Genomic DNA, 25,661 nt, shown 5'->3' on the forward strand with positions numbered 1-25,661 from the left:
TACCGATGGACATCGCATTTTTCTTGAACGCATCATAAATTTTTTTCATGCATCTTGAACGCAATTTTTTAATTGCTTTATTTTTTATAGTTTTATCGCATAACTTATATGTGTGATTGCCGTATTGGTTTGCAAAGATACGTGATATACCGCGAAAACATCCGCGGACCCGCGAAAAAATCCGCGGACCCGCGAAAAATTTCGCGGATTTTTTCGCGATTTTTTTTTTTCAAAAAATTTTTTTTCATCTTGTGTGAGTAATGGAGCTTCTAAAAAGCCGCGAAAAAATCCGCGGACCCGCGAAAAATTTCGCGGATTTTTTCGCTATTTTTTTTTTCAAAAAAATTTTTTTTTCATCTTTTAGAAGCTCCATTACTCACATAAGATGAAAAAAATTTATTTGAAAAAAAAAAATCCGCGAAATTTTTCGCGGGTCCGCGGATTTTTTCACGGGTCCGCGGAACTTTTCGTTGCTTGTAGATGATCACATAACATATATATGTATAAATCGCGGCTAAAGCAGAAAAAATCAAAATATCCATTTATGATGGATTCCGATGCATACTATCACATTTTATGATGTTTTCCGATTAATCGAAAAATCCATCATGTTTAACTTGAACGCGTTCGATGGAAAAAAATTATGGAAAAAATCATTGATGTCCATCGATGGACATTCTTGAATGCACCCATTATAAAAATTAAAATTTTAAACTTACTTCAAGAAAATTTCGTTCAAATGAAGACGTTTGGCAAGGAGATGCACGTGAATCGGATTAAAAAGTCGATTTTTCGAAGTTGTTCAAGGAACGAAAAAAAAATTGAAGCTTTTCTTGATTATCATTGACAGTTATTGAACTAACGGGATCTTAACCCTTTGGGACATTTTTTGTAAAAATTAGCTGTAAAAATTCATTAAATTAGATTTTTTTTAAATTTTTATACGAAAAAAAAATTACAAAGTCTTAAACATTTTCACATTTATTTTTATTATTTAAAAAAATAATTTAATATTTTATTGAACTTTTTTCAAAGGATATTCAAAGCCTTCTTGTGCCCAATATGGTAACTTTGTCTCGTAATGCCAATCTGGTCCCGTATACTTCAACGCGTGCAAGTACATGACCAACTGCTCCGGATTCGGGTCCTTAAATACCATCTTACACTCTAAACAATTCTCATCTGACGTCATTTTCGCAGGATCGAACGTGGAATCAGGAGCTTCATATCCTGTTTGGCACGATTTGTCATTCGGGTTTTTCGATTTTTCTACATTTTCTGCTTCTATTTTCAACTTTGCCAAATCTTCATCACCTTCAATTCCGAGAAAATTTTCCGCATTGTGAATTTCAATGAGACGAGCGATTAATTCATCATCCGTTTGTCCTCCAAAATCGCCGTCTTTGCCTTTGGTAGGACCAAAAACTGTGTGATTGTACAAAGGATCGTTGACGATTGGGAAGCCTAAATATTGTAAATGAACGCGAATTTGATGCATTCTGCCAGTGCGAGGTTTGCAAATTACGATCGAAGTATTTGATTTCGAGTCATAACGCAAGAGTTCGAAAAACGTTTGACATTCTTTGCCTTTGTCGGATCCAGATTTGGAGACTCGTGAGATGCCAATTTTGTGACTCATGGGTTCGATTGGTTCAGCGCACGTGATTGGAGTGCTAAAAATGAAAAAAAATTAATAAAAGTTTAAAGAAAAAAAAAATAAAAGTTTTAAAATTTTTGAAAAAAAATTGAACAACATTTAGAAATTAAAAAAAAAAATGACAAAAATTTAAAATAAATTTTAAAAATTTAAAAAAAATTAAAAATTGAAAAAATATTTGAAAAATTCTATAAATTATAATTTTAGAAAAAAATATTAAAAAATAAATAAAGACAAAAATTAAAAAAAAAATTAATTGAAAAAAAATAAAAAGTTTTTGAAAAATAAAAATTAAATAGGTATTAAAGAAAAAATATTTTAAATTCAAATTTTAGGAAAAAAATTTAAAATAAAATATTTTAAAAAATTGTCGAAAAAAAAATTAAAAAAAAAGTTTGAAAAAAAATTGAAAAATAAAATACTATGAAAAATTAAATAAAAAAATAACAAAAAAAAAATTGAATTAAAGAAATAAATATTTGAAAAATTAAAATTTTAGAAAAAAAAAAAATAAAATACTTAGAAAAAATTCAAAAAAAAAAAATTAGAATTAAAAAAACAATATTTTAGAAAAAAAAATTAAATAAATTAAAATTTTGAAAAATAAAATATTAAAAAAAAAATTAAGAAAAATTAAAAAAAAATTAAGAAAAATTAAAAAAAAATTAAGAAAAAGTTGAAAATTTGAAGAAAAATAATTGAAAGTTTAATGAACTTACGATGGAAATTCACCTTCAACGCAACAAACATATTCTTTTTGCACTTCTCGCTGATCGATATGTCTCTGCATCTCTCTTGCACGATTCACATTCCTCCCCAGCATCAACAATCCCGACGTTAAACGATCCAAACGATGAATTGGTTTAAGATTTTTAAAGTTATACTCCTTGGCAAGGATAAAAACGACCGTATTGTGTCTATACCGCCCACACGGATGTACGGGTATCGACGCTGGCTTGTCTATAATACAAACATCGTCATCCAAGTGAACAATTTCAATCTTTTGAGCGACGACAGGAAGTTCGTGACGATGCACCGTATTCGAGAGGAAGTCATTGTGCTGCAAAATGTAATCTTCCGTAACTTTTTTGTCATTTACCGTCAATTTGCCATCCTGTATTGTCTTGTTGTACTTCTCAATGGGATACGCTCGAAATTCTCTCGTAAAGACATCCATAATATTCTCGCCGACCCATCTGCCCTTCGTGAAAGTCGTAAAAGTGAAGAAATAGGGATAAACTTTACGAAGCCCATTCTCGAAATAGTATGAGGTTTCGTCGAATCGATCTTCAGTGTATCCGGGACGATCTCTGTTCATGAAATCAGCTTTTACACGTTTCTTTTTTGGAGGTCTCGGGTCATTTGTGGTACTTGGCTTCCGTTTTTGCTCTGGTTCTTCGGGGTTTTTGTCGAATTTCTGCATTTGTGATGATTCTATGACGTGAAAGTCTTCATTCCATGCTCCCGAAGTGTCAGAAACCTTTTCCGCGACATGATTTTCCTTGAAAACGAGGATACTTTCAGCATTTTCCTTCGTTCCATGTTGCGTTTGAGCGGATCGAACGAGCTTTTGGTCCTCTTTCAGCACCGGCTTTGCGTTGTCACACATTTTCCTTGAAATTTTCAGAATTTTCTCGGCAATTGCTATTCTATTGTGTGTCAATAACGTCCTGAAGTGCATTTATTTGAGTTGAAAATTGAATTTTAAGGCAATTTCAAACAAAAAATCGAAAAAATTGTCCAAATCAAATTGAGTCTGAGTCGGTTGAAATTGATTTTTGCATTCAAGTCTTCGATCCAAGTCATTCACAGTGTTGCAAATGCCCAAATTTTTTCAAAAACTCTTTGCTGACTTCCAGATGCCGTCAGATGTGATTGTTTAGCTTAGAAATGGTTGAAATAAGAATACTTACTTGATTTGAGCCCGATTGGACCTTCGGGGGTCTCCCTGGGGTCCCCCGAAGAACTTTTTTTTTTTAATTTTTTTTAATATTTTTTAAAAAATTTTTTTTTTGAAGCTTAAAATTAAGTTTAAATAATAACAAGCACATATCAATCAGATTTAAGGCTCTTCGAGCCGTTTTGACGAAACCTCGTCATCGAGAAAGCTCAAATTATTCATTTTGAGCGTCTTCGACGCATCTCACGACCTCAAATAATTTTTTTTTCCTACAACAAAAATTTTTTTTTGAGTGTTAAAATTAATTAAAAATAAAACTGAGCAAAACACGACAAAAATGAAGGAATTTTCTCCAAAAATTCATTTTGAGCGTCTTCGACGCATCTCACGACCTCTAATAATTTTTTTTTTCCTACAACAAAATTTTTTTTTGAACTTTAAAATTAATTAAAAATAAAACGGAGCAAAACACAACAAAAATGAAGGCTCTCCAAGCCGTTTTGAAGAATCCGCGTCATCGAGAATCCGTCATTTTATTTAACGTCCGAAGTTTTCAAAAAAGAGTCGACTAACTCCGTGCTAAACTCCAATTTTTTGGGAGTCTACTCCGAGTCGACTCTTTCAAAACTCCAAATTTAAAATATTTTTATAATTGAATTTATATGATTTTTAACACAAATGGGCAAAAATTATTTAGAATCCATAATTTTATGATGTTATCTTAAAGCTAGGCAAATTTTAAAGACATTTCATTGATAAAAATTTTCTAATACTTCTGTTTGTAACTTTGAAATAAAGAAAATCTATCAAATATATGCTTTCTTTGCAGCCCTGAGTTACCAAATAGCATAAAAAACTTTTTTATGTATTTAAAATATTTTTTTCAATTTAAAATTAATTTTTAAATTTTTTTAAATTTGGAGTTCGACTCGAGCAGACTCGACTCTACTCTAATAATTATTAGAGTCGACTCGGAGCAAACTATCAAAACTCCGGACGTTAATTTTATTCATTTTGTAGTTATTTTTTTAAGAAATTTACTCAAAAAAATTGCAAGAACTTTTAAAATAAAAAGGCTAGTTTAGGAACAAAATAAAAAAAATTTAATTATATAAGCATATCGTTAACGACATCCGGAAGGAGAATATCATTTTCTGTTTTTCGTTTGATGTTGTTTATACTCGCAATTACAGGGTCACTTGAATCTAGCTGTCGGTTAAAAACATCCCCCCAGTTAGCTAGGTGGCTGCTCTTTCTCGAATTATGTTCTCTGAAATACCTATATGAAAATAAAAATAATTAATTAAAATTAAAGAAAATATAATTTTACTCGATGTGTTTGTAAATTTATTCAACAGATTTTTTTTTAAATTTGATTTATTTAATAAAAGACTATTTATTTAAACCCAGGCGAGATCGTTTCAGTTATGAATCAGGAAAATTACTCATGAATTCATATTACCACGGTAATAACGTTCATACCCGAATTTTGAATATGAACGCATTATGAACGCTATAGCGTGTACGTAAATTTGTACGTGTATACGAGAGAATTATGAACGTTCATAATTTTCATAATTCATAATTTTCGTGTGATTCATCAATAGTGCAAAAAATGATTCATTCAAATGAAACGATTTTTGTAAAATCTTAATAGAATTTTCGATGTAAAATATGACATTCGGAAATGAAAATAATTCAGAACTTTTATAAATTATGAAAATTAATAAATTTTAGATTTTTTTTTTAATTTATGGAATACTTGCTCCCGTTTGATCAAATATTTAAAATTTATTGTTGGGAGTTGCTCGAATTTCTAAATCTAATTTAGAAAATTTTAATATAAAATTACATTTAGCATACAATTTTAAATTAAGAGTTTTAAAATTCTAAAATTTTAATATTCACTAAAATAAATAAAGATCAATTTTTTGAAAATAAAGTTATCATTTTTATGAAATTTTTCATGTAATTTTTAAAAAATATCTCAAATCTTTCAATTGTAGAGCAGTTTGCTTTTAAAATTTTTCAGAAAACGACTAATGATCCAAATCTATCTAAATTTTGAAAAATAATTTTTTATTTTACTTAAAACATGTTTTCGACCAAAAATTAATTCTAATTTTAAAATTTTTCACTAAAAACAAAATTTTTAGAAAATCCATCCTTCATAAATTCATAATTTGTTTAGAAAAATTATGAACAAATTATGAATATTATGAATCAATTATTACCATTTATGAACGTTATGAACGTTCATGAACGATATGAACGCATATTTGTACATGAATTGGTACTTTTATGATTCATAATGGTTATGAATTTTTTGTAATCCCGCCTGGATTTAAACTAACTAGAACAATCATTTTTATATTTAAAATTTCAATATTAACAAATTTAATTTAAATTAATTAATTAAATTAAATTAAATTAAATTAATTAATTTAAAATTTAATTAAATTATTAATTTAAAATTAATTTCAATATTTAAATATGGAAACCGTTAATTTAACACAGAAAAAATTAGTATGAAAAGACAAAACTGTTAGTATTAAAGAAAAACCAGAACCAACAAAGGACAATTACACATAAACAAAAAGATTTTTTTTAAGTAAATAAACCTCAAGCTTTTATTGGTACATTCGCCTCCTGAATCGCCATATGTAACTTTAAATGTTAATAAATAATAAAATTTAATTATGATAATAAAATTTAGATAAAAATTTTAATTATTTGTAGAAAATTATTTGTAATTTTTTGTAAAAAAGACTTAATAAAACACAAATGAATTTTTTTTTTGTGATATTAATTAACAATAAAAGGAAAGGCTTAACAAAAACACATGATTATTATATTATTTGTTTATTAGAAATTAAATATTAATGATTAAAATTAGCAAGAATATAAACTTTTGCATTAAATAATTTAAATGAAAAATTATATGAGTTAAGCCAACAACCTACCTCCGATATGCAGAACATACCTCCGATATTATTAGGTTCCTACTTTTGCCACTTTGTAAGTATTTTTGTTATATTTCCTTTAATAACCGACAATTTTCTTCAGATAAATTATATTAAAATTTATATAATTTTTCATTTAAATTATTTAATGCAAAAGTTTATATTCTTGCTAATTTTAATCATTAATATTTAATTTCTAATAAACAAATAATATAATAATCATGTGTTTTTGTTAAGCCTTTCCTTTTATTGTTAATTAATATCACAAAAAAAAATTCATTTGTGTTTTATTAAGTCTTTTTTACAAAAAATTACAAATAATTTTCTATAAATAATTAAAATTTTTATCTAAATTTTATTAACATAATTAAATTAAATTTTATTATTTATTAACATTTAAAATTACATATGGCGAATCAGGAGGCGAATGTACCAATAAAAGCTTGAGGTTTATTTACTTAAAAAAAATCTTTTTGTTTATGTGTAATTGTCCTTTGTTGGTGCTGGTTTTTCTTTAATACTAACAGTTTTGTCTTTTCATACTAATTTTTTCTGTGTTAAATTAACGGTTTCCATATTTAAATATTGAAATTTAATTTAAATTAATAATTTAATTAAATTTTAAATTAATTAATTTAAATTAAATTTGATAATATTGAAATTTTAAATATAAAAATGATTGTTCTAGTTAGTTTAAATAAATAGTCATTTATTAAATAAATCAAATTTAAAAAAAAATCTGTTGAATAAATTTACAAACACATCGAGTAAAATTATATTTTCTTTAATTTTAATTAATTATTTTTATTTTCATATAGGTATTTCAGAGAACATAATTCGAGAAAGAGCAGCCACCTAGCTAACTGGGGGGATGTTTTTAACCGACAGCTAGATTCAAGTGACCCTGTAATTGCGAGTATAAACAACATCAAACGAAAAACAGAAAATGATATTCTCCTTCCGGATGTCGTTAACGATATGCTTATATAATTAAATTTTTTTTATTTTGTTCCTAAACTAGCCTTTTTATTTTAAAAGTTCTTGCAATTTTTTTGAGTAAATTTCTTAAAAAAATAACTACAAAATGAATAAAATGACGGATTCTCGATGACGCGGATTCTTCAAAACGGCTTGGAGAGCCTTCATTTTTGTTGTGTTTTGCTCCGTTTTATTTTTAATTAATTTTAAAGTTCAAAAAAAAATTTTGTTGTAGGAAAAAAAAAATTATTAGAGGTCGTGAGATGCGTCGAAGACGCTCAAAATGAATTTTTGGAGAAAATTCCTTCATTTTTGTCGTGTTTTGCTCAGTTTTATTTTTAATTAATTTTAACACTCAAAAAAAATTTTTGTTGTAGGAAAAAAAAATTATTTGAGGTCGTGAGATGCGTCGAAGACGCTCAAAATGAATAATTTGAGCTTTCTCGATGACGAGGTTTCGTCAAAACGGCTCGAAGAGCCTTAAATCTGATTGATATGTGCTTGTTATTATTTAAACTTAATTTTAAGCTTCAAAAAAAAATTTTTAAAAAAATATTAAAAAAAATTAAAAAAAAAAGTTCTTCGGGGGACCCCAGGGAGACCCCCGAAGGTCCAATTGGGCTCAAATCAAGTAAGTATTCTTATTTCAACCATTTCTAAGCTAAACAATCACATCTGACGGCATCTGGAAGTCAGCAAAGAGTTTTTGAAAAAATTTGGGCATTTGCAACACTGTGAATGACTTGGATCGAAGACTTGAATGCAAGTTACTCGAATCGAGCTGTCAAAAATCTGTCAATTTCTGATTTTCCGAGCCACGAAAATAGCGAAAAAAGCGTATTATTACATAAAATACGGCAAATTATCGTGCATTGTGATAAAATAACGCGAAATTCGCGACTGCCATACACAGAAAACAACAAATTTCCCAGAACAATGACGGAAAAAGTCGCCAAGTATACATCGGAAAGCGACGACGAATCGGAGAAACCAAAATTTCAAGTAAGCACACTTTGATCTTGTGTTTTTCGCCGATCCGGTCACTTTTGTGACGTCAATGCCGTGAAAAGTGTCCCGCATCGCGTGAAAAATGCAACTTTTTTCGCAGAAATCTGACGAATCTCGCCTGAAAATTCGCTAAGTAGAGCAGAAATTGCGTGTGTGTGTGGCGCCGTACGTGCGTCTGTGTGTTTCGTGTGTCGTCATAAATGCGTTTCACTGTTTTCCTTCCCAATTAGCTGCTTGTGTTAAAATTCAAAACAAACAAACTTTCTTCTTCTCTCGTAAAAAAAAAGATAAAAATTGCATAACTTTCTAATTTTTTTTTTCTCATTTTAGTCGCCGGAAAAATTGAAGGACCCGAATTTGACGACGGCGGTTAGTGCGGAGTCAGATGAATATGACACAGCAAGCGAGGAATCAGGCAGCGGCGAATATAGTGATGAATCGGAAACAGAAGGCGGAGAAGATCAAGACGAAGAAAATGAGGATGGAAGCGTTATTTTGGATGTTGAACGTCAAAGCGGAGATGGGCAAGAGAATGATGGAGAGAACAAGAAAAAGGTCGATGATGACGAAGATCGCAGTAATCCACAATATATCCCGAAAAAGGGCACGTTTTATGAACACGACGATCGTACGGCGGAAGATCTGTAAGTTTAAAAAAAATATTTTTAAAATAATTCAGATTTTTTTTTTGCGTTAAAAATTTAATTTCCTTAAAAAAGTTTAAAAAAATTTTTTTTAAGTTTCCTTCAATAAAAATTATTAAAAAAAAATATTTTTTTACTTCCTTGAAAAAATTTAAAAATTATTTTTTTTATTACCTTGAAAAAATTCAAAAATTATTTTTTAAATTTTTTTTTTAAATTATTTTTTTAATTTTTTTTTTTAAATTTTTTTTTTATTTTTTTTAAAATTATTTTTTTTAAATTTCCTTTAAAAATTTATTTTTTTTTGTTTCCTTTAATAATCTCTAATATTTTTCTTACAAATTTCTTTAAAAAAATTAAAATTTTAATTATTTCACATTTTAGCGATGCCGAAGTCGAAGTTGTCGAAGGCGAAGGAGAAGAAGGCGACAGCGGAGAACCATCAGCGACAAAAGCAGGCAAAGAAAAAGAAGCTAAAGAAGTAAAACCGACTCGTAAATGGCAAGCATCGCAAGATCGATGGACTCACGATCGTTTCGAAGAGAATGAACAAGCTCCCAAATCGCGAAATGAACTTGTCTCCGCCTACGGATACGACATTCGAAGCGAAGATGCGCCGCCCAAGGCTCGAAGACGCAAGCGATACGGCAAAGGACCCAACAAATACACGCGAAATTGGGAAGACGAAGCAGCATATGCCAAACAACCGCAACAGCGAAAACTCCGGCCTGAAGATTTCCCCGCATTGGGTACGGAAAACCAAAAACGCGTCGGAAAATCGTCCCGCGCGCGACAATCAAGCGAGTACAAGGAAAATAACGATCGAAATATCGAGCGAAATGAGGATCGCCGTTCGCATGATGCGCCTCGTGAACGTCCCGATATACGAGATCGCGATAATAATCGAGATCAGCAGAGACGAGGCTTTGGAAAGGATAACAAACAAGCGGGAACGTCAAATAATAGACGTCGCGACAGTAACCAACAACGGAATAACGCAAGAAATGAGAATAATTACAATCGCGGAGCGGATAGGGGACAGCAACAGCAGCAAAATACGATGGAATTCATCAATCAGAACCGAAACAAAGAACAAAAAGATCAAATCTCGCACAGTAATCAACGATATGCATCACAACAGCAACAACAGCAGTCATCGCAGAACGCGAATTATCACCAAATGCATCAGCAGCAATCGCAACAAGGTCATTCCTACGCGAATCACGAACACGGGAACAAGGAATCACACAATAATTACAACAACGCTCGAATCAGCAACCAACCGCGGTATCAGGAGAACTTGGATTATCAAATGTCGAATAAAGATCCGCAAAGGGATCAACGTCAAACGACTCCAATTGCCCAAAATCAAGTTATGCAACAGCAACAAATGCAGAATTACGTTCAAATGCAACAAAAACAACAGCAACAAGTTCAAATGCAACAAATGAGTCAACAACAGGCGCAAGATCCTTCCCGTTCGAAGCGTTATTCGAGTTTACGTCAACGTGGCATGGATGGAAATGCTCCTTCGCAGCAGCAAACACAACAGCAAAACCCGCAAATGATGCCCGATCAAAGTAATATGATGTCTGAAGCGGCAATCCTTCAGCAATTGCAGCAAAATGAAAAACTCAAGCATCAGGCGATGGCTCATCAGAAGCAAATTTCCTACCATCAAGCGATAACTCCTCAAGTTTCCGCGTCGCAGCAACAACAAAATCCTCCGCAATCATCTCCCGCGCCCCAAAATGCCCCCAATGCGCAATATCCTCCGCCATATTACGCACAAACAGCTGCCGATTATCAAGCGCCCGCATCTCAACAAACGCCCCAAACACAAATGATCGCCGCAGGTCCTTCGCCGCAGCAAAATGTTCCGCCCGCAGCACAATACGCTCAATACGCGGGACCCCCGAATGCTCCATCGTACATTCAAAATGCCTATCTTCCGCAGCCGCAGGCAGGTCCCGTTGTTCCGCAGCAACAACCGCCGCCCCAAATGTACGTTCAATCCGTTAATCCGCCGCCGCAGCAACAATTTCAACCACAATACTCCGGATACACGCCCAATTATACGCCCCAAGCTGCTCCGAATGCCGCGACGCCCATTTATCAAAGTCAACCGCCCCCAATTACGTATTTTGCACCCACCGCAGCGCCCGCGAATCCTCCGCCGACACGCGTTACGCGACGACCCACGAATGCGATTCCGATTTTGGCGCCGCCAGAACGTGCGGGAAATGGAAAACGCACGGATTATGAGAATGCGACGACAAACACGACGACGAATACGGGTGATAAAGATTCCGCGGGAGGAGGAAATAAACAAGCTGCGGAAAGTGCGGAAAATATCGATCATATCTTGGATAATATGTTTGTGCGAAGACCGCCTTTGCAACCGACGCCAATTATGAAAAGTGCTTCTCCGAGCATAGAAAGTAGTGTTAAGGTAATCTTTGAAATTTCCTTAAAAAATTTCTAAAAATATTTTAATAATTTCCTTAAAAAAATTCTAAAAATATTTTTTTAATTTCCATTAAAAAGTTCTAAAAATATTATTTTTATTTCTTTAAAAAATTCTAAAAATATTTTTTTAAATTTCTTTAAAAAATTCTAAAAATATTTTTTTTTCTTTAAAAAAAATTTTAAAAATATTTTTTTAAAAAAATTTCATAAAAAAAATTACAATTTTCATTTTTATTTTAGAACCTTTCCATCAAAGACGACTCAAAGGAAGAAAAACTCGCAACAACCGAAAAAGTGGGCTAATTGCTGTGTAATTGCTGAAAAAAATATTGGTGCATGTCTAAAAAAAATTTTCTTTCTTGTTTGACATTTTTCTCACATTTATTACTCTTTTTTTATAAATCGACTTATTTATAATTATTTTTGCGTTTTTCGAGCTCAGAGCTCTTTATCTTATATCTTTTTATTTTCTCGATAAATAAAAATAGTATTTAAAGTGAAAATTTAGACTTAAGCCAAGCTGTTACGAGATTCTTCGTAGAAATTAGAAAAAAAAATACAAAAAAAATTGTTAGATATTTAAGCACTAAAAAGCGAGATATTTTGTATAATTCGTAAAAAGAACATAAAAACTTGCTAATTTTATGACTAATAATTGTTAAAATTTAGAAATTATGTATCATCGTATCATACGTGTAACTTTGCTATATTATAATTAAAAAAATAAAAAATCGACTATAGAAGACAAAAAAAAGTTTAAAAATTGACATCTGATTGGAAAGAATTTAATAAAGATTTATTTCGAAAACTCAAACATTTGTTTAATTTGAATTATTTTTTTTTAATTTCATGCAAAATAAAATTTTTACTCGAAATTAAGCAAATGAAGCCTTAACTTTAATTATGGTCTATATAAAATTTTGAGTCTGAACTGATAAATTGCTAAATGTTACAGAAAAACAAATTTTCGAAAAATTTCTTAAAAATTTTATCAAGAAATTATTCGAAAATTTGTTTTCGGAATTCGAAAAATTAATTTTTAAAATTTTTACTTATATAAAATTTTATAATTTTGTAAGGCCGCTCCAAATTTTTTTCGAACTTTTTGTCCTAAAAACTTTTTTTCAAAATGGGGGGGGGGGGGCAAAATAAAAAAAAAATTTGAAATACTTTTTCATACAAAATGACAAAATTTTAACAGTTTTTGTCATTAATCAATATTTTTGTTGATTTTATGGTATCTACATTGAGATTTGATAATTAAAAATTTATATCAGAGTATTTCAAGTTAAAAATTTTAACAAAAAAATTTCGTAAAAATAATAGTCAAAAAATTTTGAAAATAATTTTTTTTGAAAAAAATTTTAAAGCAGAAAATTCATGTTAAAATACGATTTTTAATATAATAATTCTTAAAAATTGAAAATTATTTTAAAAATTTTGGGAAATTTCTTGAAATAATATGAAAAAAGAGCAAAAAATGGTCAATTTTGATGAAATTTTTAACTTTTTTTTTTATTTTGCCCCATTGATTTTTCGACTTTTGAAATGGGGCATGGGACAAAAAGTTCAAAAAAAATTTGGAGCGGCCTAAAGGAATTTTATAATTTTTGTTCAAGTGTAAAATTCAAAATTTTTTTATATGTAAATAAAATTACATTTTTTAAAATGTTTTATGAATTTTTGAACAATAAATAAATTAAAAATTCGATGATAATTTTGAAAATCTTCTTTAATTTTTGAGGCGAATGAAATTGAATTTTTTCGAACTTGAATTAGCATAAAGGCAAATTCATCGTAAAACTCAATAAATCAAAACAAAGTTCTTTTTTTCACTAAAAAAAGCTTTAAAAGTCAAATTAAAACTAAAATCTTAACTCAAAACTCTTTTCGACACTTTGTTCTATCGATTAAAAACCTGAGAAAAGTTTTTTCTTTCGCCAAAACCCAAAAAATCTCCGAAAAATGGAAGAACCAGCAACAGTCCGTCTCACGAACGACGATTTCCGTAAACTCATGATGACTCCGCGAGCTCCTCCGCCCGGATCTTCGACAGCTACTTCATCATTGTCTGGCGGCGTCGTCAAATCCGGCAGTAAAAGTTCAAGCGCTAAACGTACGGAACGTCATGATGCCCGTAAAAAGAAGAAAAACTTTTATGCCCAACTCAAGAAGCAAGAAGACAGCAAATTACAAGAACTTTCGGAAAAATATCGAGATCGTGCGAGAGAACGTCGTGACGGAGCAAACCCGGATTATCAGGCGCCTGACCCAACAAGTACGGGAGCGTATCGAGCTGTGGCTCCTGACTTAAAATCAATTCATGACGCTGCTGAACGTCGTCGACAATTAATTCAAGAGTCAAAATTCTTGGGCGGTGACATGGAACACACGCATTTGGTAAAAGGTCTCGATTATGCGTTGCTGCAAAAAGTCCGGAGCGAGATTGTGACGAAGGAACAGATGGAGGAAGAGGAAATGGAACGCTTGGCGAACGAAGAAAAGGAAGCGGAACCCGAAAAAGAGGAAATTATCGAAGAAAATGGCGAGATAAAGTTCAAAACGATCATCGGCAAGAACATTCATCGCATTGTTCAGATGCAACGATCGCGCGTTGTTGAGAGAAATGAATTATTCGCGATCGGGCGAATGGCTTATTTGATCGAACTCGATGACGAGAACGCAGATACGGATATTCCGACGACCATTATTCGTTCAAAAGCTGAAATTCCGCAAGAAGCGCAACAAATGCAAACGTTATCGACGAACGACATTGTCATCAATAAACTTTCTCAGATCCTGTCTTACTTGCGACAAGGCGGAAAAGGCAAAAAGAACAAGAAACGCGACAAAGACAAGCCTCTTTTCAAAATGCCACTCGATAAACACAACGACGACGAGTCAATTTACGGCGACATTGGCGATTACAAAGCCTCAAAAAGCAGTTCTTCCTCTTCGTCGCGTCATCATAGCAGCAGTTCGCGTTCCGAAAAGGACAAACCTCGCAGTTACTTCAGCAATTATCGCGGCGCCGACGACGAACGTGAAAAAGAAAAGGAAATTGTGGTTCCGCCGCCGCCCAAATTCGCTGCAAGTTCAATTCTCAATAAACTTCAATCCGAACCCGAGGGATATGCGGAATGTTATCCCGGTTTGCAAGAAATGAACGATGCCATTGACGACTCGGATGACGAAGTGGATTACACCAAAATGGATATTGGCAACAAAAAAGGTCCCATTGGCAGATGGGATTTCGATACGCAGGAAGAATATTCGGATTACATGAGCAAAAAAGAGGCTTTGCCAAAAGCTGCCTTTCAGTACGGCGTCAAGATGCAAGATGGGCGAAAAACGCGAAAACACAAGACGGAAAAGAGCGAAAAGGCGGAGCTGGATCGTGAATGGCAGAAAATTCAAAATATTATTCATAAGAGGAAGGCGGGAGGATCTGCCGGAGGCGAACCGTCGTCGAAAATGAAACATTATTAAGAAAATTGTAGCAAAATTTAGTTTTTGTTTTCACAAAATTAATGAGAATAAAGGTAGTTTGAGTGAAATTAGGTCATTTGATGTACTTTATGGCGTTCCTTATACTTCCTGTCACCCTTTAATCACTCACAAATTGAGAAATTTCCTTGTTTGAATGATTTTTTAAAGAATTGAGCGCATTTTATCATTGGTTTTAACAAAAAAAAAAAAATTAAAAATTTCTCCAGTATTTATGAATGACATAAAAAAAAATATTAAAAAAAACAATAAGAAATAATAATTCTACTTCTAAAAAAAATTATTTTGATAAATTTTAATTGATTTATATTTTTCATGTAAAATGGAAAATAGTGTAAAATAAACAAAATTTAAATTTAACATAAAAAAATATTTTATCTTTCGAAAAATTTCTTTAAGAATTATTTTAAATATTACTTATTATTATTATTTTTTTTTGATATGTTAATTTTGAAAATTTTCAAATTTTATTCCAAATTCTAAAATTAAATAATTTTTTGTTTAATAAAATAATTATTTTTTATTTTTAGCTTTAATTTTTTTTTTTTTTTTGATTAAGGAAAATTTAATTTTTTCAATAATTTTTTTTTGTTATATTTTAAAATAATGATTTAAAAATTTTTTAACTTATTTGAATGATCAAACGATTTTTTTTTTGTTTTTTAAATATTTTAAAAATTCTAAAACCTTCTAATTTTGTACAAGTTTAAAAAAAAATCTAATAAAAAATTAAACTTTTAATTAAATTTAAATTTTTTTTATTAATTTATAAATTATTTTTTATAAATTTAATTTTCTTGTTTTTTTTTTAAATTATTAGGTTTTATTTTTTTTTATTTATTTCTTAATTTTCAAAAAAATTGAAAAAATTTTCTGTTAAAAATTTTATTTAATATAAAATTAATTTTTTTTTAATTCATTTTTATTTTTGAATTTAATTCACTTGAAATTTTTTATTTTTTTTTTATAAATAAATTAAACTTATAAAAATTTTTTGTTGAAAATTATTTTTTAACTTTATTTACACTTCACGGACTGAAAAAAATTATCATCGATCTCCCCTATTTTTATTTTTCATTACTGCGAGCACGCTTAAAACCTGAAAGTAAGTCAAGCCGTTGTTAAGGACAATTGTTTACTTAGCAACGAGGACTTGTAAATATTTTGAAACACAAAAATCGTAATTTTTTGAATGAAAATTCCATTTTTGATTCCTGAAATGTCATTTGAGCTTCTAAAAAATGTCAAAATCCTTCCAAAAATTTATTAAAATCAACAAAAGGTTCGTAAAAAAATTTTTTTTTACTCAAAAATTATTTTTTTTTAAATTTTAGGTAATTTTTTTAAACAATCCAGCATTAAGTAATCGAAAAAAATGACGTCAAAAATACCTGTGATGACATCGCGGAAGGGAATGTTCCGCCAAATCACTGATCTCGACGAAATTACGGAGGACAAGTCGAACGATTCTTCGAAAAAAAGTGTTGCGCCAATAAAACCTGTGCGAGGTGACAAGAAATTACTGATGTCATTAGCGGGAAATTTCGTCGGAAGTGGATTAGGGAAGCGAAGTAGGAGTTCCGAGGGCTTTCGAATCACCGATAAACGGAACGTGAAACAACTTTTGGAGATCAAAGACGAACAAATTGAGAAATTAGTGGAAAAACTTTCGAGTTTAATTGAAGTTAATCGACAATTTGCGAAGGAAAATGACAGACTGGTTGGCGATCGAACAAAAATGATCGAAATTATGCAAGAACAAGGCACGAGACTCAAAGAACTCGAAGGCGAAGGATGCGAAGAATGCAAAAAATTGAAGCAAGAACTCGAAGAAGTGAAAAAATCATTTGAAAAATGCGGAAAAGAGAACATTGACCTCAAAAATGACGTGAAAATGTTAAAAGTTCTCGTTTATCGCTTGAATATTCAAATCGAAAGGTATCAAGAATTTTATCGGGAACAAAAAGTAAAGTCGGGAGACAAACTTTTCATGATCGACTTCCAAAAACAGAGCGAAACAACGTGCGAGTACAATTGGGGAAGCATCAATTCGGGCGTTCTTGCTCCTCTACTTAACGCTTATGAAGAACTCATCAACGAAAAAATCGACATAATTTCGACGTTCGAGCGAGAAATGTCCGAATTCACGGGAAAATTAAAAAATGTCCTCACGGAAAACGAAAATCTCCGAAAATCCGTCGAAGAATTGCAACAAGGCAACGAAATGTGGCGAAATGAGCGAGAACGACTCCAAGCAGCTGCGGATTTGTATCGAAATAAAGCCGATGTGCAAGGAAAACGTGCCGACCTTGGAAAGGAAAAACTCGTCGAAGTCATTCGAGTTTACGAGCAAAAAGTTCAATCGCAATCTCTTGACATCGAACGCCTGCAAGAAGCTTATTCGCGATGCAAAGGCGAGTTAGCAGGCATGAAACACTTGCACGAAAAGCCGGAATCAGTAGTTGAAAGTTTACGCGAATGCCAAAAATTGTTCGAAGAATTGAAGCAAAATCACGACAAAGAAAAGATCAAAATGACGGAAAATTTGAATGCGTTAACAGAAAAGTGTGAAACTTATCAGGAAAAGTTGGAAAAAGTTCAGGAAGAGAATCGAGGGCTGAAAACGAGTTTGGAGAAGGAAAAAGAAGCTCATATTTTGCTGGCGGAGAAATATAGCGGATTGAAAACGAATATTCATCGAATACGGCAATCGAAGGAAATGCTGAGAACGCGCTTGAAAGCCGTTATTGCATGGGGCAAAAATTTGGAAGATGGAAAAGGGAAAGTTCAAGTAAGAAAATTTTTGCAAGTCATTTTTTGAGCAATATTGAATAAATATTCGTTTTGAAAATTGAAAATATTCTAAAATTAAAAAAAAATTAATTAAAAAAAATAAAATTTTAAAAAATTAAAATCAACAAAAAAATAATTAATAAAAGAGAAAACTCAAAAATAATTTATTAAATTTTTTTTAATTATTTAAAAATAAAAAAAAATAAATTTGGTTATTAAATTAAAAGTTAAATTTAAATTTAAAAAAAAATATTTATTAAAATTTAATTTAAAATTAGATTTTTTTTTGTAAATTTTATTTGAGAATTTATATGAAAATTTTTCTACATTTTTTTTATTTATTTTTTTTTATTAATTTTTTTTTATATTTATTTTAGGCAAACTGGAATGACTTGAATCAAGTCGAAATGCTGTTAGCGCAGAAACAATCTCAAGTGCAAGCGATTCAAGCTAAACATCGCTCCGAAGTCGACGAATTACAACGAAAACTAAAAAGTCGTGAAGAGACTTTGCACAAAATTCTCAAGGAGAAAACTGAACGAAGAGCTGCTAAGGCAAAAAATTAAATTACATTTTTAAATTAAAATTAAAAAATTAACGACAATCAATGTTAAATATCAACAATTTTTACGAAAAAACTATTTTTTTGTGTTGATTGGATGTGAAAGATTTTAAAAATAGTTTTTATTTACATAATTTATACAAAAAAATCAATTAAAAATAAACTAAATCTAAATTTAAAAAAAAATTAGAAAGGAGAATTCAATTAGAGATTAGATTCTTGCTTTGCGCCGTTGTTTGATGAGCTTACATATGGTCGAAAGCCACTGGAATTAGTAATTCTAAATCTAGAAGGTCTGTGGGATGGCACTGCATGTCCATTTAAAAGGTCAAAATTCGTCACTTGTCGTGTAGTTGAGTAATTTACGTTCCTATGAGGTTGCGTTTCCATTTCGGAGTCTTGTTCGTCGCCGCTATCGACGTCACCTAAAAGAAAAAAAAAATTTTAAATTTTTAAATAAAATAAAAATTTAAAAAAAAAAATAAAAATTTATTTATTTATTTAAAATTTTATTCGAATTAAAAAATAAAAAAATAATATATTGAATTAAAATAAATAAAATAATTAAAACAAAAACAAATAAAAAAAATAAAATTAAAAAAATAAAAAAAAAAAATTAATAAAAATTTAAATCTGAATTTCAAATATTTTTTTTATTTTTTTTTTAATTTTAATTTTTTTAAATTAGGTAAAAAATTGAAAATTTTTTTTAAATTAAAAAATTAAGAATTTTTTTTATGTTAAAAATTGAAGAAAAATCTTACCATCACTGCTATTGGTGCTTTGAATGTTATTTTTGAGCGACTTTTGTCTCCGATTTTTGCGGTAATACTTGAATTCGCGTGGCAGCGTGTACGATCGCGGCAAAGATATTTGACTATCGATGTCAGAATGCGCCGTTGGATCCATATTATGAGCATCTTCATCACTACTTGCGCCCATATATCGTCCATTTTCCGCCAAAGTGTACATTGATTGCTCTCGTTGTTGGCGTCCCATCCAATCGTAGTACACGCGACTATTTTCCAAGTAATGCGGCGACAGCAAAACTTCGGGAGTTTGTGTTTTTGCGCGATTTGCTTGTAATTTCGTCTTTTGAGAGCGTCCTTGACTTCCGGTATTCACGACAGTTTGCTCCGTGGCGAACGGAATCATCGGACAAGGCGATGGGCGATTTTTCTTCACTGCTGTATTCCGAGGACTTATGGAAGGCGGTTGATTGCAAATGTTCGTGATCGCTCCATTTCGAGGCATTTTCGCTTTTGGCGCCATTTGACGTGTTAACGAGTTATTTTCGATGACAGTAGCTGGCGATGCATGTCGACTTGAGTCGTTATTCTTCACTAAAGTTGCTAATGTGTTCAATTGGTTCAATCCAAACGAGTAAATTTGATCGTAATTCGTGATATTTGCGTAATCTTGCGTGAAATCGGGACTTGCGCGACTCCAATTGATCGGCGGAATGTCAACATGTTTCTTATTTCGCGGGATCGGTTGATGTTGTCGCGGTAAAGAAGTCTTCTGATCATCGTTTGAACTCATTGTTCCTGTTTTGGGTCCCGTTAACTTCCCTTGTTTGATTTCTTCTTCGATTATTTTCAGTTCGGCGAGTTGTTTTTGCTTTTTTTCCTGTAATTTTTGTTGAATATTGAAACGGGAACTCATACTGCTTGTGTCATTTTCGCTTGAATTGCCGGTGTGCGAACGCGGTAGGGCTCGTTTCCAAAAAGGAACAGCCATGGGACCGTCAGTTGTTGTCGTATTTGATACGGGAGCTGAGGGAGGAGGCACAAAAGTTGTGGGTTTCTTCTTTTTTCTGCCTGTTGAGACATTTACGGGATTTGTGAAGCGACAATTGAAGACTCCCGGAATGGCATGAGGGTATTTCAGTCCGTTGTTTGATGTTGAAACGGATTTTTTGTTGTTTTTGATGGATTCCGTGCATTTACACAAATTTGATTGATGATTGCATTTTTTCTTTTCGAGTGTTGGTAGGCGACCTCCTGACTCGTATTCCAAGCGTTGAACATGAAAATATCTAAAAAGAAGAAAAAATAATTATTTTTTTTAATTTTTAAAATTTCCTAATATTTTTGAAAGAAATTCATAAAAAAAAATATTTTTGATTTTTTTTAAAATTTTGAAATAATTTAAATAATAAATTAAATTAAACTTTTTAAAAATTATAAAAATAAAAATTCTTTAAAAAAGATTTAAATTTTTTTTTAAATTCATCAAAAAATAAGGAGAATTTTATAAAAATTTTAAAGAAAAAAAAAATAAATTTTATAGAAAATTTTGAAAAATTCAGTAAATTTTTAAAAATGAATGAATTCGAAAGAAAAAAAGATTTTAAAGAATTTTTTGTAAAACTTAAAAAATTAAAGAAATTTATTTTTAAAAAATTATATTATGAAAGCTTTAATTTTTAATTTTTCTTACCGATAATAGATCAACATGAAAGTCAATCCAAACAAAAACGATCCGACGACCAGCATCGGCACATTATACCATCCCGCAGGTCTATTTATCCAAATTCCCACACTCCATAGCATGACTAGAAAGCAATTTTCCAAGAACATTACCGTATAAAACGTCGTCATTTTCTGTTTGTGTCCATTTTCTTGCAAATTAATGTACGCAAAGTTGTAAATAAACGAAATCAGGACCGTCATCACAACTTTTCTCACTCCCGGCACTTGCTCGCCGTAATAAAGTCCCTTTTTCGACATAAACAACCAAATGAGCATTGATCCCCAATGGAAGGCAATCACCAAAAGAATCCAATATCCGTAAATGCTCGAATAAACTGTCAAGGAAGCAACTCGTGACGTCACTGTTCCAAGTCGCCATAAGAATTGAAAAATCACTCCGAGCCATGTCAGCACTAAACGATGCACATTTTGAAGTCTCACATGTTTACTAAAACTCGCCAGGGCCCAACAAATGCTAAAAAGTGACAATCCCGCCGCTACTATGTTCAAATCTTTGAAAGCTTTGCTTTGGTGTTGCACAACTGCGGATTCCTGCACAAAAGGCGTCGTAAATTGGTTGCTCAGTGCTTCAAGTTTGATCGTTTCAAGGTATTCGTCTTGCTGAATTGTGATGTAGATGTGAAGTTGCAACAGTAACATGGGTGCTCCTTGACAAAAAGCGTGCAAAAGTCGCAAAATACACAAATCCCGTACTTCGTGTTTGACCGTTCGCAAGTTCACAGGGATAAATAACTTCGCGTAACGCCAAAAAATACCAATTCCGGTGCAATGACATGCAATTACGGCGTAACGGAAGTACATGGCAAGCTGATCTTTCTCAGCGACATCGGGATTTTTCTCCTGTGACGCTGGATTTGGGTTCGAGGAAGCGACGACAATTTGTCGGTTGTTGTCTTCAGTCTTTTGTTTGCGTAAATACCATCGTAACGACACAATTTGCGTGATAACGAGCGAAAAAAAGATCGTGAGAAGCGTCAAAACGAAGTAGGAAATGTAATTTCGGTCGAAAAGGGCCCACGACAGGACGACATCGAACACAACATTGCAAAAGTACACGGTAAGTGAGATGATGTTGAACAAGACGTCACATAACGGAAGAAATTCTGCCATTTTATCTGCGAAAAAAATTTTTTTAATACATTTTTCTTGAAATTTCATGAAAAAAAAATACTCACAATTGAAGAACATTAGCACCATTTATTTCATTTTTTTAACGATGTTGGCGTGTACGTGTAAACAAAATTTTACATTGGATCGCCGAGGGCACCTAATTCCCATACAAGAGCGTTTTTTAATGAAATTTTTCTTGAATTTCAATAAAACTTGTTAATTTGCTTTGAAAAAGTCGCAAAAAAATCCCAAAATAATCTCCCAATTTTGTGTTTCAGTAATTTTTTCGGATCCAAAGAAATCTTTTTTTTTTAACAATAGTCACTTCTTATTTTCGATTTGTACGATTGGCATTTAAGGAATGCGCGTACGTTGCTACACATCGCTGTCGTGCACGGCAGAAAATTGTGGCTTTTCGTGTTTTTCTGACTAAATGCGGCAATTTCCATCGACTACCATCCGCATTCAAGAGACTTCGATGAAATTGGCAAGCGACGAACCTTTTTTGCTGTATTTTGGCACGAAAAACGGGAGATTCTGACGAAATTCGGTCCGTTCTGCACGAGATTCGATGTTTGACTTGATCGACGAATCAGAGACGGGTTTGTAAGGCGTCGTTCATTGAGGAGGGTGAGTTGTTTTTTGATCCTGAATCCGTTAAATCTGAAAAATTTTAAAATTTTGAATTTTTTTTAACTAATTATTTTTAATTAAATAAATCAAATTAGCTCAAATTAAAAAGTAAATTCTTATTTATAAAATTGTTTTCATTTTTTTTAATTTTCAAAAAAAAAATTTTTTTTTCACAAGTAATTTAAAATTAAAATTTAATTTTAACAATTTAAATAATTAATTAAATTTATTTATTAAAATTGTTTTTAAAAAATATGTAATTTAAAATATTTTTTTTATTTTTTGCTCATAATTTAAATGATAGAGCAATAAAATTAAAAAATATTTTTAGTTTGAAAAAATTAATAAATATTAAATTGAATTTATAATTAAATATAAATTAATCAAAAAATCTAATTAAATTTCTTTTTTTTTCAAAATTCAATATTAAAATATTTTTATTTTTTTTTATTTTAAATTTTTATTTAAGAAAAGTTAAAGTTTTTCATTAAGTTTATCAAATATAAATAAAAAAAATAGAAAAAGTAGTCGTCTAAAGAACGACATACTATACCGCATTTCGATATTACATACATATCTTTATTGTTGTCCTCACTTTACAATTTCATACTCCTCATTTCAATTTTCCGAACTTTTTATCAACTACAGACTTTCCATTGAAATGCATATATTTCATAATTTTGTACCCCTAATTTCACATTTTCGTACTCCTCGAAAAAGAAGAAAAACGGTCATGAAATTTTTCAAGTCAAGTGGATTTCAAAGCTAAAATTGAATAAATATTCATTCTAAAGTTCATTTCTGTTCATATTGGGTCGATATTTGACGTAACAAAAAAATCAGAGTTTGGAGGTTCAAACTCTGATTTTTTTTGCAAGTCATTTTTTGATCACTTTTAAGCCTAAAATTGAATAAATATTCATTCTAAAGTTCATTTCTGTTCATATTGGGTCGATATTTGACGTAACAAAAAAATCAGAGTTTGGAGGTTCAAACTCTGTTTTTTTTTGCAAGTCATTTTTTGATCACTTTTAAGCCTAAAATTGAATAAATATTCATTCTAAAGATTTTTTTTTTCGATCGAAATTTCCTTGATTTTTGAAAAAATAAAAAAAAAAATCATGACCGTTTTTTGGAAAAAAAATTAAAAACGGTCATGAAATTTTTCAAGTCAAGTTTAAGTAAACTTTTGATGGATTTCAAAGCTAAAATTGAATAAATATTCATTCTAAAGATGATTTCCATCAAAATCTCCATGATTTTTAAATAAATAAAAAAATTTTTTTTTGGGTCACAGCGTTACTGACACACACACACACAGACACAGACGACAAGTCGAATTTAATACCGCATTTTTTCTTCGAAATACGGTAAAAATTGAAAAATACGTAAAAAATACGTAATTTTGTTTTTGTGCTGTAAATTTAATTTTGCGCAAAAGGCATTTGGACCTTTTGTAATTTGTAGCTCTGAATCATATCTTTCAAACGAATGTAAATTTGACTGTCTACGATAAGTTCAAAGCTAAAAATAAAAAATTGAAAAATACGTAATTTTGTTTTTGTGCTCCTGTAAATTTATTTTTGCACAAAAGGCCTTTGGACCTATTGTAATTTGTAGCTATGAATCATATCTTTTAAACGAATGTAAATTTGACTGTCTACGATAAGCACAAAGGTAAAAATATACAATTTTATGATATGTATAAAATACGTAAAAAATAAAAAATACGTAATTTTGTTTTTGTGCTCCTGTAAATTTATTTTTGCGCAAAAGGCATTTGGACTTATTGTAATTTGTAGCTATGAATCATATCTTTGAAACGAATGTAAATTTGACTGTCTACGATATGTTCAAAGCTAAAAATAAAAAATTGAAAAATACGTAAAAAATACGTAATTTTGTTTTTGTGCTCCTGCAAATTTATTTTTGCGCAAAAGGCATTTGGACCTATTGTAATTTGTAGCTATGAATCATATCTTTCAAACGAATGTAAATTTGACTGTCTACGATAAGCACAAAGGTAAAAATATAAAATTTTATGATATGTATAAAATACGTAAAAAATACGTAATTTTGTTTTTGGGCTCATGTAAATTATTTTTTGCGCAAAAGGCATTTGGACCTATTGTAATTTGTAGCTCTGAATCATATCTTTCAAACGAATGTAAATTTGACTGTCTACGATAAGTTCAAAGCTAAAAATAAAAAATTGAAAAATACGTAAAAAATACGTAATTTTGTTTTTGTGCTCCTGTAAATTTATTTTTGCGCAAAAGGCATTTGGACCTATTGTAATTTGTAGCTATGAATCATATCTTTCAAACGAATGTAAATTTGACTGTCTACGATAAGCACAAAGGTAAAAATATAAAATTTTATGATATGTATAAAATACGTAAAAAATACGTAATTTTGTTTTTGTGCTCATGTAAATTTATTTTTGCGCAAAAGGCATTTGGACCTATTGTAATTTGTAGCTCTGAATCATATCTTTCAAACGAATGTAAATTTGACTGTCTACGATAAGTACAAAGCTAAAATTATCAAATTTTGTGATATTGCAATTTTTACATGCAACAGTGTTGCATATATAAAATATGTCAAATTACGTAAATTTGTTTTTGGGCTCTTGTAAATTTATATTTGCGCAAAAGGCATTGAGACCTATTGTAATTTGTAGCTCTGAATCATATCTTTCAAACGAATGTAAATTTGACTGTCTACGATAAGGACAAAGCTAAAAATATCAAATTAAAATATACGTAAAAAAATAAATTTGACTGTGTACGATAAGTACAAAGCTAAAATTATCAAATTTTGTGATATTGCAATTTTTACATGCAACAGTGTTGCATATATAAAATATGTCAAATTACGTAAATTTGTTTTTGGGCTCTTGTAAATTTATATTTGCGCAAAAGGCATTGAGACCTATTGTA

At 30.6% G+C, this 25,661-nt stretch overlaps 5 protein-coding genes across 5 annotated transcripts; 3 read left to right on the forward strand and 2 right to left on the reverse strand.

Moving 5' to 3' along the window:
* Positions 1 to 982: 982 nt before the first annotated feature.
* On the reverse strand, positions 983 to 3,402 carry LOC134836831 (pseudouridylate synthase RPUSD2-like). The gene is made up of 2 exons (XM_063852072.1): positions 2,377 to 3,402; positions 983 to 1,673 (listed from the first exon to the last, which is right to left on the reverse strand). The coding sequence occupies exons 1-2, from the start codon at positions 3,336 to 3,338 to the stop codon at positions 1,016 to 1,018; spliced, it is 1,620 nt and encodes a 539-aa protein (XP_063708142.1). The 5' UTR covers positions 3,339 to 3,402; the 3' UTR covers positions 983 to 1,015.
* A 4,906-nt stretch (positions 3,403 to 8,308) lies between these two features.
* Positions 8,309 to 12,305, forward strand: LOC134833265 (bromodomain-containing protein DDB_G0280777-like). The gene is made up of 4 exons (XM_063847532.1): positions 8,309 to 8,500; positions 8,837 to 9,150; positions 9,535 to 11,602; positions 11,860 to 12,305. The coding sequence occupies exons 1-4, from the start codon at positions 8,435 to 8,437 to the stop codon at positions 11,920 to 11,922; spliced, it is 2,511 nt and encodes an 836-aa protein (XP_063703602.1). The 5' UTR covers positions 8,309 to 8,434; the 3' UTR covers positions 11,923 to 12,305.
* Positions 12,306 to 13,429: 1,124 nt separating this feature from the next.
* LOC134835348 (protein Red) lies at positions 13,430 to 15,313 on the forward strand. The gene has a single exon (XM_063850228.1). The coding sequence runs from the start codon at positions 13,585 to 13,587 to the stop codon at positions 15,106 to 15,108; it is 1,524 nt and encodes a 507-aa protein (XP_063706298.1). The 5' UTR covers positions 13,430 to 13,584; the 3' UTR covers positions 15,109 to 15,313.
* A 1,188-nt stretch (positions 15,314 to 16,501) lies between these two features.
* Positions 16,502 to 18,485, forward strand: LOC134828147 (protein Cep89 homolog). Its single transcript, XM_063841135.1, has 2 exons — positions 16,502 to 17,917; positions 18,297 to 18,485. The coding sequence occupies exons 1-2, from the start codon at positions 16,502 to 16,504 to the stop codon at positions 18,483 to 18,485; spliced, it is 1,605 nt and encodes a 534-aa protein (XP_063697205.1).
* Positions 18,486 to 18,619: 134 nt separating this feature from the next.
* On the reverse strand, positions 18,620 to 22,224 carry LOC134828149 (uncharacterized). The gene is made up of 4 exons (XM_063841137.1): positions 22,152 to 22,224; positions 20,924 to 22,091; positions 19,246 to 20,519; positions 18,620 to 18,906 (listed from the first exon to the last, which is right to left on the reverse strand). Exons 1-4 carry the CDS (start codon positions 22,171 to 22,173, stop codon positions 18,686 to 18,688), a joined length of 2,685 nt encoding a protein of 894 aa, XP_063697207.1. The 5' UTR covers positions 22,174 to 22,224; the 3' UTR covers positions 18,620 to 18,685.
* Positions 22,225 to 25,661: the final 3,437 nt, after the last annotated feature.

This window comes from Culicoides brevitarsis, chromosome 1, assembly GCF_036172545.1.
Source record: "Culicoides brevitarsis isolate CSIRO-B50_1 chromosome 1, AGI_CSIRO_Cbre_v1, whole genome shotgun sequence".
Classification (NCBI taxonomy): domain Eukaryota; kingdom Metazoa; phylum Arthropoda; class Insecta; order Diptera; family Ceratopogonidae; genus Culicoides; species Culicoides brevitarsis.